The 11,403-nt window shown below is 40.1% G+C and overlaps 1 protein-coding gene across 1 annotated transcript in view; it reads right to left on the bottom strand.

The window, feature by feature from the left end:
- Window positions 1-11,403, bottom strand: part of TMEM165 (transmembrane protein 165) — a 45,724-nt gene that overhangs the window by 4,220 nt on the left and 30,101 nt on the right. Inside the window, exons 3-4 of the mRNA XM_007946211.2 lie at window positions 10,957-11,132; window positions 10,215-10,397 (exon numbers count right to left, since the gene is read on the bottom strand). Coding sequence (XP_007944402.1) covers window positions 10,215-10,397; window positions 10,957-11,132 — 359 coding nt within the window. The remainder of the gene's footprint in view (window positions 1-10,214; window positions 10,398-10,956; window positions 11,133-11,403) is intronic.

The following is an 11,403-nucleotide window of genomic DNA, read 5'->3' as shown; positions in this document are numbered from 1 at the left end:
GTCAATGACATGAGACAAAGTATATGTGAACTGCTGTATGAAAAGTGAATTTACTCTGTAAATCTTCACCCAAATCCTAATTAAAAAAAAAAACCCTAAGGAAATGAAACAACTATTCAGCCTTTCAGTAGTTACTAAATTTCATTCACAGCCAATATTAAGTACTCATGGCAAGTGCTAGGGATCCTGTTTGTTATGCTAGACATCTGTTCATTCAGGAAATGTCAGATACTGTGAAAAAAACTAAGTAAGCCTTTACAATGTTGTTGTTGTTATGTGCCTTCGACTCAGACCTGACTTACAGCAACCCCTCCTTGGGTTTCCAAGGTGCTATCACTACAGAAGTAGATTGCCCAAGCTTCCTTCCGAGGAGTGGCTGGTGGATTTGAACCGCCAGCCTTCTGGTTAGCAGTCAAAGCCTTTACAATACAGTGTTGACAATACTCCTGACAAACAAAGGCCCAGTTTCCCTATTCTCCATGTATCATCCTCAATGCCAGGGAAATAGTATTCTTTCAACAAACTCTTGCTCTAAGAGCACACCACCATGTATCTGTCAGTCAGTCTGTTGTACTCTGGTGGCTTGTGGGTTCCTATGATGTGGGAAGCTGTGCCACCATACTTCAAATACAAATAGGGTCTCACATGGTGAAAAGGTTTCAGTGGAGCTTGCAGACTAAGACAAATAGGTCAAAAGGATGTGGCAGGCCACTTCTGAAAATCTGGCCACTGAAACCTTATGAATGGTGAGGTAATCAGACTATATAGTCTGATACAGTGCCAACAGATGAGCCCCTCAAGCTGGAAGGCACTCAGAATATGACTCGGGAAGAGAGCTGTGTCTTCAAAGTAAGTCAACCTTGATGTGGAGGGAGTCAAGCTTCCAGGGCTTTCATCTGCTGATCTGACACAACTCAAAATGAGAAAAACAGCTGCAAGTATCCATTAATAATCAGAATGTACAAGGATGTATGAGTCTAGGAAAATTGGAACTTGTCGACAAACAAAATGAAACACACGAAGATTGATATCCTAGGTATTAGCTGACATGGAGACTAGTATTGGCCATTTTGAATCAGACAATCATATGGTTGTCTATGCAAGAAATGGACAAATTGAAGAGGAATGGTGTTGCATTCATTGTCAAAAAGAACATTTCAAGATCTATCCTGAAGTACAATGCTGTCAGGGAGAGGATAATATCCACATGCCTACAAGGAAGACCCGTTAGTACTGCAATTATTCAAACTTGCACACCAACCACTAAAGCCAAAGACAAGGAAATTAAAGATTTCTTACCAACTTCGGCAGTTTGAAATTGACCAAACATGCAATCAAGATGTGTTGATAATTGGCAATTGGAATGCGAAAGTGTGAGACAAAGGCTCGGTAGTTGGAAAATAAGGGCTCGGTAACAGAAAGGACGCTGGAGACCACATGAAGTTTTGTAAGACCAATGAGGTCTTCAATGCAAATACTTTTTTTCAGCAACATAAATGGTGACTATACATGTGGACCTCACCAGATGTTATTATACACAAGAATCAAATGGACTACATCTGTAGAAAGAGACAATGGAGAAGCTCAATATCATCAGTCAGAACAAGGCCAGGAGCTGACTGTGGAACAGATCATCATCAACTGCTCATATGCAAGTTCACGTTGAAGCTGAAAAAACAAGACCCTTCTGAAGAGGCAAAATACCACCTTGATTATATCCCACTTGAATTTTAGAGAACATCTGAAGAACAGGTGTGAAGCACTGAACATCAGTGACTGAAGACCAGACAAGTTGTGTGGCATCAAGAACATTATACATGAAGAAAGAAAAAGGTCATTAAAAAGACAGGAAATGAAGACAAGACCAAAACTGATGTCAGAAGAGACTCTGAAACTTGCTCTTCAAGGGGCAGTTTCTAAAATGAATAGAAGAAATGATAAATGAGCTAAACAGATTTCAAAGGATGGCTCAAGAAGATAAATGTGCAAAGACCTTGGAGTTATAAAACCGAAAGGGACAAACACACTTGGCAATTCTCAAGCTGAAAGAACTGAAGAAAACATTCAAGCCTTGAGTTGCAATACTGAAAGATGCTATGGGCAAAATACTGATAGATGCAGGAAGCATCAAAAGATGACAGTCACTGTACCAAAAAGAACTGGTCGAAAGATTACCAGTGGTTACCGGGGGTGGGAGGGAGGAAGGGAAAGGGGAAGCTTTCGTTTGCAGGCCACTGAGTTTATGATAATGGTGGTGGAATATTTTGGAAAAAGATAGCAATAATGGTGACACAACATGAAAAATGTTATCAGTGTCCCTAAGCTGTAAGTGGGTAAGTTGTTAGGTTGGCACGTCTTGTGCATTTTCACCACAAAAAAAAAAAAAAAACTGGTCAATATCCAACTATTTCAGTATATGATTAAGAAGCGATGGTAGTAAAGGAAGTCCAAGCTGCACTGAAGGCGCTGGCGAAAAACCAAGGTTCCAGAAAGTGACAGAATACCCAATAAGATGTTTCAATAGACAGCTGCAGCACTGGAGGTGCCAACTCATTTCTGCAGAGAAACTGGGAGCACAGCTACCTGGCCAACCAAATGGAAGAGATCCAAAGTTATGCCCTTTCCAAAGAAAATGACCCAACAAAATGTGGAAATTACCAAACTATCATTCATATGAGACACAAGTAAAATTTTGCTGAAGACAATTCAAAAACGTTTGTAATAATATATTGATAGGAAACTGCCAGAAATTAAAGCTGGATGTGGAATGAGGGATATCACTGCAGATGGATCTTGAGTGAAAGCAAGGAATACCAGAAAGATATTCACCTGTGCTTTATAAATGCAAAGACATTCAACTGTATGGATCATAACAAATTATGGATAACATTGTGAAGAATGGGAATTCCAGAACACTTAATTGCACTCATGAGGAACCTGTATGTAGACCAAGAGGCTGTCATGTGAACAGAACAAGGGGATACTGCATGGTTTACAATCGGGAAGGATGTGTGTCAGCGCTGTATTTTTTCCACCACACTTATTCAATCGATATGCTGAGCAAATAATCTGAGAAGCTGGCCTATATGAAGAAGAATGCGGCATCAGGATTGGCGTTAAACTTATTAACAGCCTGTAATGTGTAGATGAACAACCCTGACATCTTTGCTCTTCAAAACTTTAGAGCAGTCTTTGGCAACAGATAATGCTCAGTGCAGTATGATACCTCATTTCTTAACTGCTGCTTCCATGGGTGTTGACTGTGGATCCAAGTAAAATGAAATCTTTGACAACTTCAATCTTTTCTCCATTTATCATGCTGCTGCTTATTGGTCCAGTTGTGAGGATTTTTGTTTTCTTTAGATGTAATCCATACTGAAGGCTGTAGTCTTTGATCTTTATCTGTAAGGGCTTCAAGTAATCTTCACTTTCAGAAAGCAAGGCTGTGACATCTGCATATCGCAGTTTGTTAATGAGTCTTCCACCAACCCTGATGCTGCGTTCTTAACCTGTAGTCCAGCTTCTCAGATTATTTGCTCAGCATACAGACTGAGTTAAGTATGATGAAAGGATACAACCCTGATACACATCTTTTCTGATTTTAAACCATGCAGTATCCCCTTGTTCTGTTCAAACAGCCTCCAGGTCTATGTATAGGTTCCTCAGGAGCACAATTAAGTGTCTTAGAATTCCCATTTTTCCCAATGTTATCCATAATTTGTTATGATCCACACAAGTCAATGCTTTTGCATAATCAATAAAACACAGGTAAACATCTTTCTGATATTCTTTGCTTTCAGCTAAAATCCATCTGATCCCAGCAATGATATCCCTCACTCCATGTCCTCTTCTGAATCCAGCTTGCATTTCTGTAACTCTCTGTCGATAATAAGCTACAACTGTTTTTGAATTATCTTCAGCAAAATTTTACTTGTGTGTGATTTTAATGGTAATATTTCATTAATTTCCACATTCTGGTGGATGACCTTTCTTTGGAATTGGCACAAATATGGTTCTCTTTGAGTTGGTTGGCCAGGTAGCTGTCTTCCAAATTTCCTGTCATAGATACGAGTAAGCACCTCCAGAGCTGCATCCATTTGTTGAAACATCTCATTGGGTATTACGTCCATTTCTGGAGCCTTGTTTTTCACCATTTCTTTCAGTGCAGCTTGGACTTCTTCCTTCAATACCATCTGTATTACTGTAACAGAAATACCACAGATGGATGGTTTTAACAAAGAGAAATTTATTTTGTCACGGTTTAGGAGGCTGGAAGTCCAAATACAGGGCACTGGCTCTAAGGGAAAGCGTCTCCCTCTGTTGGCTCTGGGGAAAGGTCCTTGTCTCTTTGCAGCTTCTACTACTCGGTGATCATGGTGAACTTCCTGTGCCATGGCATCAAACTGCCTGATTAATCTGCCTTTATATCTCAAAAGAGAGAGTGGCTCAAGACTCACCCCACACAAATTCTTCCTCATTAATACAACAAAGAAAAAACATTTTCAAATGGAATTATAACCACAGGCACAGAGATTAGGATTTACAACACATACTTTGGGGGGACACAATTCGATGCATAATAAATGGGATCAAACATATCAAGCATCATGAAGATGAAGCAGAACCAGAAAACATTTCATGCTCTCACACACGGTCACTGTGAGTCAGAGCTGCCTGAGCACCAACCAGGAACAGTGACGCTCTCACACACACGGCCACCGTGAGTCAGAGCTGCCTCAGCACCAACCAGGAACAGCGACAAATGAACACTCAAAACACATAGCAGCAACCCCATGGGACAGAGCAGAAATGCCCCATAAAGTTTCCAAGCATACTTTACAGAAGCAGATGCCAAATCTCTCTCCTGCAAACCATCCATCTTTCAGTTCTCAGCTGAATGCTTAACCTCTGCACCACTAGGTCCCCTTAAGTAACAACAGGGCTTAAGAAATGGAAAAAAATTAAGGATGTGACACCAGATTTCTCCAGCTTGAATGAATTATGGTAATACTCATTATGGTAATTTTCAATCTGTATGCTGAGCAAATAATCCAAGAAGCTGGACTATATGAAGAAGAACATGGCATCAGGATTGAAGGAAGACTCATTAAAAATCTGCGATATGCAGGCACAACTTTGCTTGCTGAAAGTGAGGATGACTTGAAGCACTTACTGATGAAGATTAAAGCCTACAGTCTGCAGTATGGATTATACCTCAATATAAAGAAAACGAAAATCCTCACAACTGGCCCAATAAGCAGCATCACGATAGATGGAGAAAAGACTGAACTTGTCAAAGATTTCATATTACTTGGTTCCACAATCAACACCAATGGAAGCAGCAGCCAAGACATTAGATGACATACTGCACTGGGAAAATCTGCTGCAAAAGGCCTCTTTAAAGTGCTGAAGAGGAAAGAGATGTCTCTTTGAAGACCAAGGTGCATGTAACCCAAGCCATGGTATTTTCAATCACTTCATGTGCATATGAAAGCCGCACAATGAATAAGGAAGACCAAAGGAGAATTGATGCTTTTGAGGTGTGCTGGCAAAGAATACTGAAAGTATGGACTGTGAGAAGAACACACACATCTGTCCTGGAAGTGCAGCCAGAATGCTCCTTGGAAGCGAGAATAGCCAGACTTTGTCTCACCTACTTTGGTCGTGTTGTCAGAAGGGACCATTCCCTGAAGGAGGATGTCATGCTTGGTAAAGTGGAGGGTCAGCAAAAAAGGGGAAGACCCTCAACAAGATGGATTGGCACTGTGGCTGCAATAATGGGCTCACATACAGCAAGTATTGTGAGGCAGGTACACAACCAGGCAGTGTTTCATTGTGTTGTACATAGGGTCACTAGGAGTTGGAGTCAACTTGACAATACCTAACAATGTGAATTAAAAAAAAAAAAAAAAGGAGGCGTAGTGGTGAGCCGAGTTAAAAGTAGAGAAGTTCAGGAGTTAAAATAGATGGGAGAGTAAACTATGGGGTTGAATATGACAGTCTTGGGAAAGAATTCAGGAGAAAAATGCTGACAACACACTCATGAGGAAAGCTACATTCAAGAGAAGACAGAGGAAGAGGAGCCCAAAGAAGACCGAATGAGTAACCAGGAAGTTAGCATCCCATGAGGATCCACAGCAGGCACTGCCAATGGTGCAGCAAACTCAAAACGTCAGATCACTGAGTGTGAGGTCAGAAACTAGATTCACATGGGTCTAGGCAGGAAGCAGAGCCAACTCTCATTCCTCTCATAGCCAAGAACTTTGAGGTTACAGGGAGGGGAGAAGGAGAGTGGTATTTCGAAGAGAAGTAGATAGAACTGAGGAAGGAGGCTTTTTTTTTTTTTCTTTTTTTTAAGATGAGAGAAACTTCCAATGCTTAAAATGCTCACAAACGAGGCTGAGAGAAGGCAACGATTTTAGGCTGTTAAAGGATGTGAGAGGGTAAGGGGGCTAGGCTCCAGAATACAGGAGGAGGTAGAGGACTGCACTGTGATGTGTGAAGTACAAGGTAAGGTGGTCTGTTGTGGAGTGAGCAGTATGTGTGTAAAACCAAAAAAACAAACCCATAGCCACTGAGTGGATTCATACTCATAGCACCCTTTAGGACGGAGTAGAACTGCCCTATTAGGAGTTCTGGTGATGTACTGGATAAAGTGTTTGACTGCTAACCAGGTCAGTGGTTCAAACTTACCAACTGCTCTGCAGAAGATTGCCAATCTACTTCCATGAACATTTACAGCCTCGGAAACCCGATGGGGGTTGCCATGAGTCAGAACTGACTTGATGGCATTGAGTTTGGTTTTTTTGGTTTAGAACTGCCCTGTATGGTTTCTGAGGCTATAAATCTTTATGGATACAAACTGCCTCATTTGTCTCCTGAGGAGCATCTGGTGGGATGCTCGAACTTTTGCTTGGCAGCCAAACACTTTGAACACTATGCCACCAGATAACATCCTCATTGTATGTATAAAGATTGAGGAAAATGGAAACAGTTTGAGAAATTACTGTGGAAAAATCGGAGTGGGACTGTTTTTCTCAAATTGATTTTGTGTTTTATAGCTTCTGAAACTGGTATCCCAAAAGATGGTTTCATTCTGTTTGAAAGTACAACTTTAAAGTTCACTGGATTAAATAAAACTTGAAAGTTCCTTTATTACAGGATTTTTTAGTCTTAATTTGTATACTGAATCTTTAAGAAAAGGGATATATTATTTGATGCTGGAACCTCCTTTTCTCCCCTTTGCCTGATAACCATTAATCTTCTTGGACTCTAGAATCCAATTTGATAAATAATACTGAGTTATGCTGTAAGCTGAGTTGATGCTACAGACTAAAATGGATTGAACTAGCCTGCAAGGTTCATACAAAAAAGTTAGGAATGTGAAGGAAACAAAAACAGCCAAGCATCATTTCTGCCCTGGAAGAATTCCTGAAAGACCTCTGCAGCACTGATAGCGTGGAAGCGTGGCAACATGGAGTGCTTATGACGTCACGGGCCCTGCCAAGTGCCCTGGCATTATTTTATTCCATGTACAGAATGACCCAAGATGGAGGCAGATCCCCATTTTCAGATGTGGAAATGCAGAGAGGTGACATAATATCATAGAGCAAAAAACTAAAGCCCAGGCAACATGTATCATGCTGCTAAAAGTATAGACCAAAGTATATCATTCAGACAGGGCCAGTCTTGCATCTTTCACCTGTCACTCTGTACCATACAGAAGACAGTACAAAGAAAATGCAATGATTTGCCACCATGATAGCACATCACACAGAACCACAACTACTACAGCAAAACTGTCACTTTCAAGTCCCAATTCTGGCAATAAAAAAGGTTAGAAACCAAGGGAAATACAGGGCACAGACATTAAAACAGACATCTTTTTTCCTTATGCCTATGTACCCACCTGTAATTTAGTGTTTACTGTTACCGATAATGCAGTATGGTGTATGCAGTGCTATTTGCCTTTACTGTCCTTACCTCTTGTGTAACCCTCTTTGTCTTCCTTTTCCTCAGTGATACTCTGCTAGTCACATGCTTTTGTTACACTGATTTTCCTTTCACCATCCATCATTCTGTGGATGGAGTAAGACAATGCAGGGCATTTAGCAGAGCCTGTAACACCATAAAGCCAAAAAAGCCAAACTCACTGCCAGCAAGTCAGATCCAACTCATAGCAACCCCTCCTTGGATTTTCAAGGCGGTTATCACTATGGAAGTAGATTGTCCAACCTTCCTTCCAAGAAGTGGCTAGTGGGTTTGAACCTCTAGCCTTCTGGTTAGCAGCCAAATGCCTTAGGCACTATGCCAGCAGAGCTCCCCATAACATCATAAGCACTCCATGTTTGCTACCCTTCCACACTACCAGCACTGCAGAGGTCTTTCATGAAATGATGCTTACCTTGTTTTTGTTTCCTTCACAATCCTAATTTTTTTTTGCATGAACCTTGCAGTCTAGAGTTCAATCCATTTTAGTCTCTTAATTATCCATCTATTTTCCTTCCCTTCCCCACCTCTCCCATCCCTGGTAACCAAGAAAGAAAATTTCCTTCCCTGTGTAAACTTTTTCTTGACTCTTTACAATAATGGATTCATACAATATTTGTCCTGTGATTAACTAATTTCACTAAGCATAATGTCCGCCAAGTTCACCCATGTTATGAAGTGATTTGCTCATTCTTTATTATTCTTTAATGTTGCATAAAGTGACATCTTTAAAGAATGCTTTCAACTATTTTCATCTGGGGAGGAAAAATCAGGTCCCATCTCCACCCCACTCCCCAGCACACCATTTTCAAGGTTCCTCTAACCAAACAGCCTTGTCTCAACTATCTTAGTCCTGGGCCTCAACACTGTGCTTTACATTTTAAATTGCAGCCTGTATTAAAGACCTTGTTCTTTAACAGCAGACATTTCCTGGTCCTTGGAAACAGAGCTAAATCAAGCCTGTCATCTGATTCCTGCCATGTGATAAAAACAAGGCAATTTAGTAGCTATCAAAGTAGACAATAGGATTAGTTCAGCTCGAGAAGAACCCGAAGAAAAGCTGCATCATCCCATTCTGATTACATCTTAATCTGTGGGCAATAACAGATACCTCATATAAGACTTACTATTTCTCTGAAAAGAAAGATTTAAAAATCTTAAAACAACAGATATTTTTAAAATATGTATTTAACAATTGTGAACATAATATAGTAGAACACTGCAAGGCAGATAAGACAGCCTCAGCTCTAGTCTTTGCCCCTACAACCAACTAACCTATGTCACTGGATAAGCCACCCAGTCACTCTGGGCCTTAGGTTTTTAATCTGTAGAGCAGATGCAAGAACTAGGTGACCCAGGTCTCTTCTAGTTTACCATTCGAAGACTTACCATTCTGGGGGTAAGACTTAACAAAAATTTTCTAAACAGAAACAAATTACCCATAGTAACTCACTGCTGTGGAGTCAGACCCGACTCACAGCAACCCCTCCTTGGGTTTCCGAGGCAGTATATCTACAGAAGTAGATTGCCCAACCTTCCTTCCGAGGAGTGGCTGGTGGGTTTAAACCACCAGAGCTCCCTCACCCAGAGTAGCAGTACCCAAAACAAGCACTGCTAAATATTTTGTATTTCCTTAAGCTTCGTGTATCCTGTTCTTTGTGTATCTTTTAAAAAATAAACTTGCTTTTAAAGCATCTCAATTTTTTCATATCATTAAAATTATGTTGAAGATTGAATATTCAAAGAGCTCTGTAGACTTTTGTAAATAATGGAAGCAATACTCCTCTGCTAGACATGTGGACTGCTCCTAATTTTCCACTAACAAAGCTGCAATAAATACAAATAACCTTTGCACAAGCACTCAATTGTTACTTAGCAAAAGAAATGGAAGAAGGGAGAAAGCAAAAGATACCCACTTGAAGGGCTTTAGATAGGTATCACTAAACTGACTTTCAATTCTGTACCAGTTTATATTCTCAACAAGTATGCAAAGGAGAGTTTTGAGAAAAATAAAAAAAGACAAGAAGACACTACCATGATACCATTTTGGCAAAACTGAAGAGGAAGAGGTCAAACTTAAAGAGTAGCAGAACTATCAGATCTAAACCCAATAATGAAGCAGTGGAAATAATCCCGTGGCCCACCATGACCCTGTCCAATGTTCTCTGGAGCAAAGTTAGTTTAGTCTGAGTCGCAAAAGCAGTCTTCCCTCAAATGCCACTCACCTCTCTAGCTGCCAAGACGATTGTCGTGAGCTGAGAGCGATCACCCCATTCTGCTAAGAACGTTAATGTAAGAGCTTGAACGAAGATGGGTGAGATAAAATGCAACCACTTCTTCTGAGGTATCGTTGTGCTTGGACCCGTTTCAACATCTCCTGGTCCATTTAAGAGTTTAGTTCGTTGAAGCTAAATTTGGGGGCGTGGAAAAAAAAAATTAACCCAAGTACATTAATCTCAAAATAGCACAAAATGCAGTATTAAGCAAAAAATCACTTAATCTTTTCAAAGTGTTTAAACTCTGTGGAATATGTTCTAAAGGAACTAAATTGTGACTCCAAACTTCCCCTTTCAACCATCAGTTTCATGTAACAGCAAACGCTGTATGAATTCTTTCATACCTCCCCAACAAAATAAACAATATTTACTAGTCACTTACTATCTCAGTGCTGTGAAAGAAACATGTAAAATGATAAAATACTGTTTCTGCTTTTCAGGAGCTTACAATTAATCTAACTAAGGAACTCAATTACACACGTTCAGTATTCGCCTCTCAGCTTCCTCTACCACATTCACACTAACCCTGACAGAATCGTATTGCAGCCAGCTCTAAGAATGGAAACTAGGTGAAACTACTCAACTGTGTGGCCCACACATGATCACAAAGATGTAACCACTGAAAACCTCTCCATGCTGTTCTTAGCTGAGAGCCTTTTTGGTCTAGATATCTGGCAGTACTACAACTTACTTCTTCATCTTTCTTCTTTATTTCTGCTTGAACTTCTTCTAGTTCCTCTTGACCCTCATCTGGGCTCATCTTTAAGCCTTCTCGAAGCATTCTAACGCCAAAAATGGCAAATAATGCAGTAGAGACATAGTACGTATATACTCTGGGGATGACTGTAGTGGCATAGCCAAATAACACTGGAAGAAAATGCAAAAGTATACCTGATTAATTATCATGCATCATAACTAGTCAAAGGAATAGTTAACTTCACTCTTTTAATGGAAAAATGTTTCACAACAGAAGGTGCTCTAACTTACAATAGCCTTAAATCATTCCACTTGTTTTTATAGATAACTTTTGTACAAGTACTTAGTTATTTCCTCAGTATAAGGAATGAAATTCAGGACCAAAAAATGAACAATGTGAAGCCTTTGGGTATTATATCTATACTATTATACCAGTTTATAT

This window comes from Orycteropus afer, unplaced genomic scaffold (assembly GCF_000298275.1).
Source record: "Orycteropus afer afer isolate SDZICR_OR568_19922 unplaced genomic scaffold, OryAfe1.0 scaffold00153, whole genome shotgun sequence".
Lineage (NCBI taxonomy): Eukaryota > Metazoa > Chordata > Mammalia > Tubulidentata > Orycteropodidae > Orycteropus > Orycteropus afer.
Note: the sequence above shows the minus strand (reverse complement) of the source record. Positions and strands in the feature narration are given on the sequence as shown.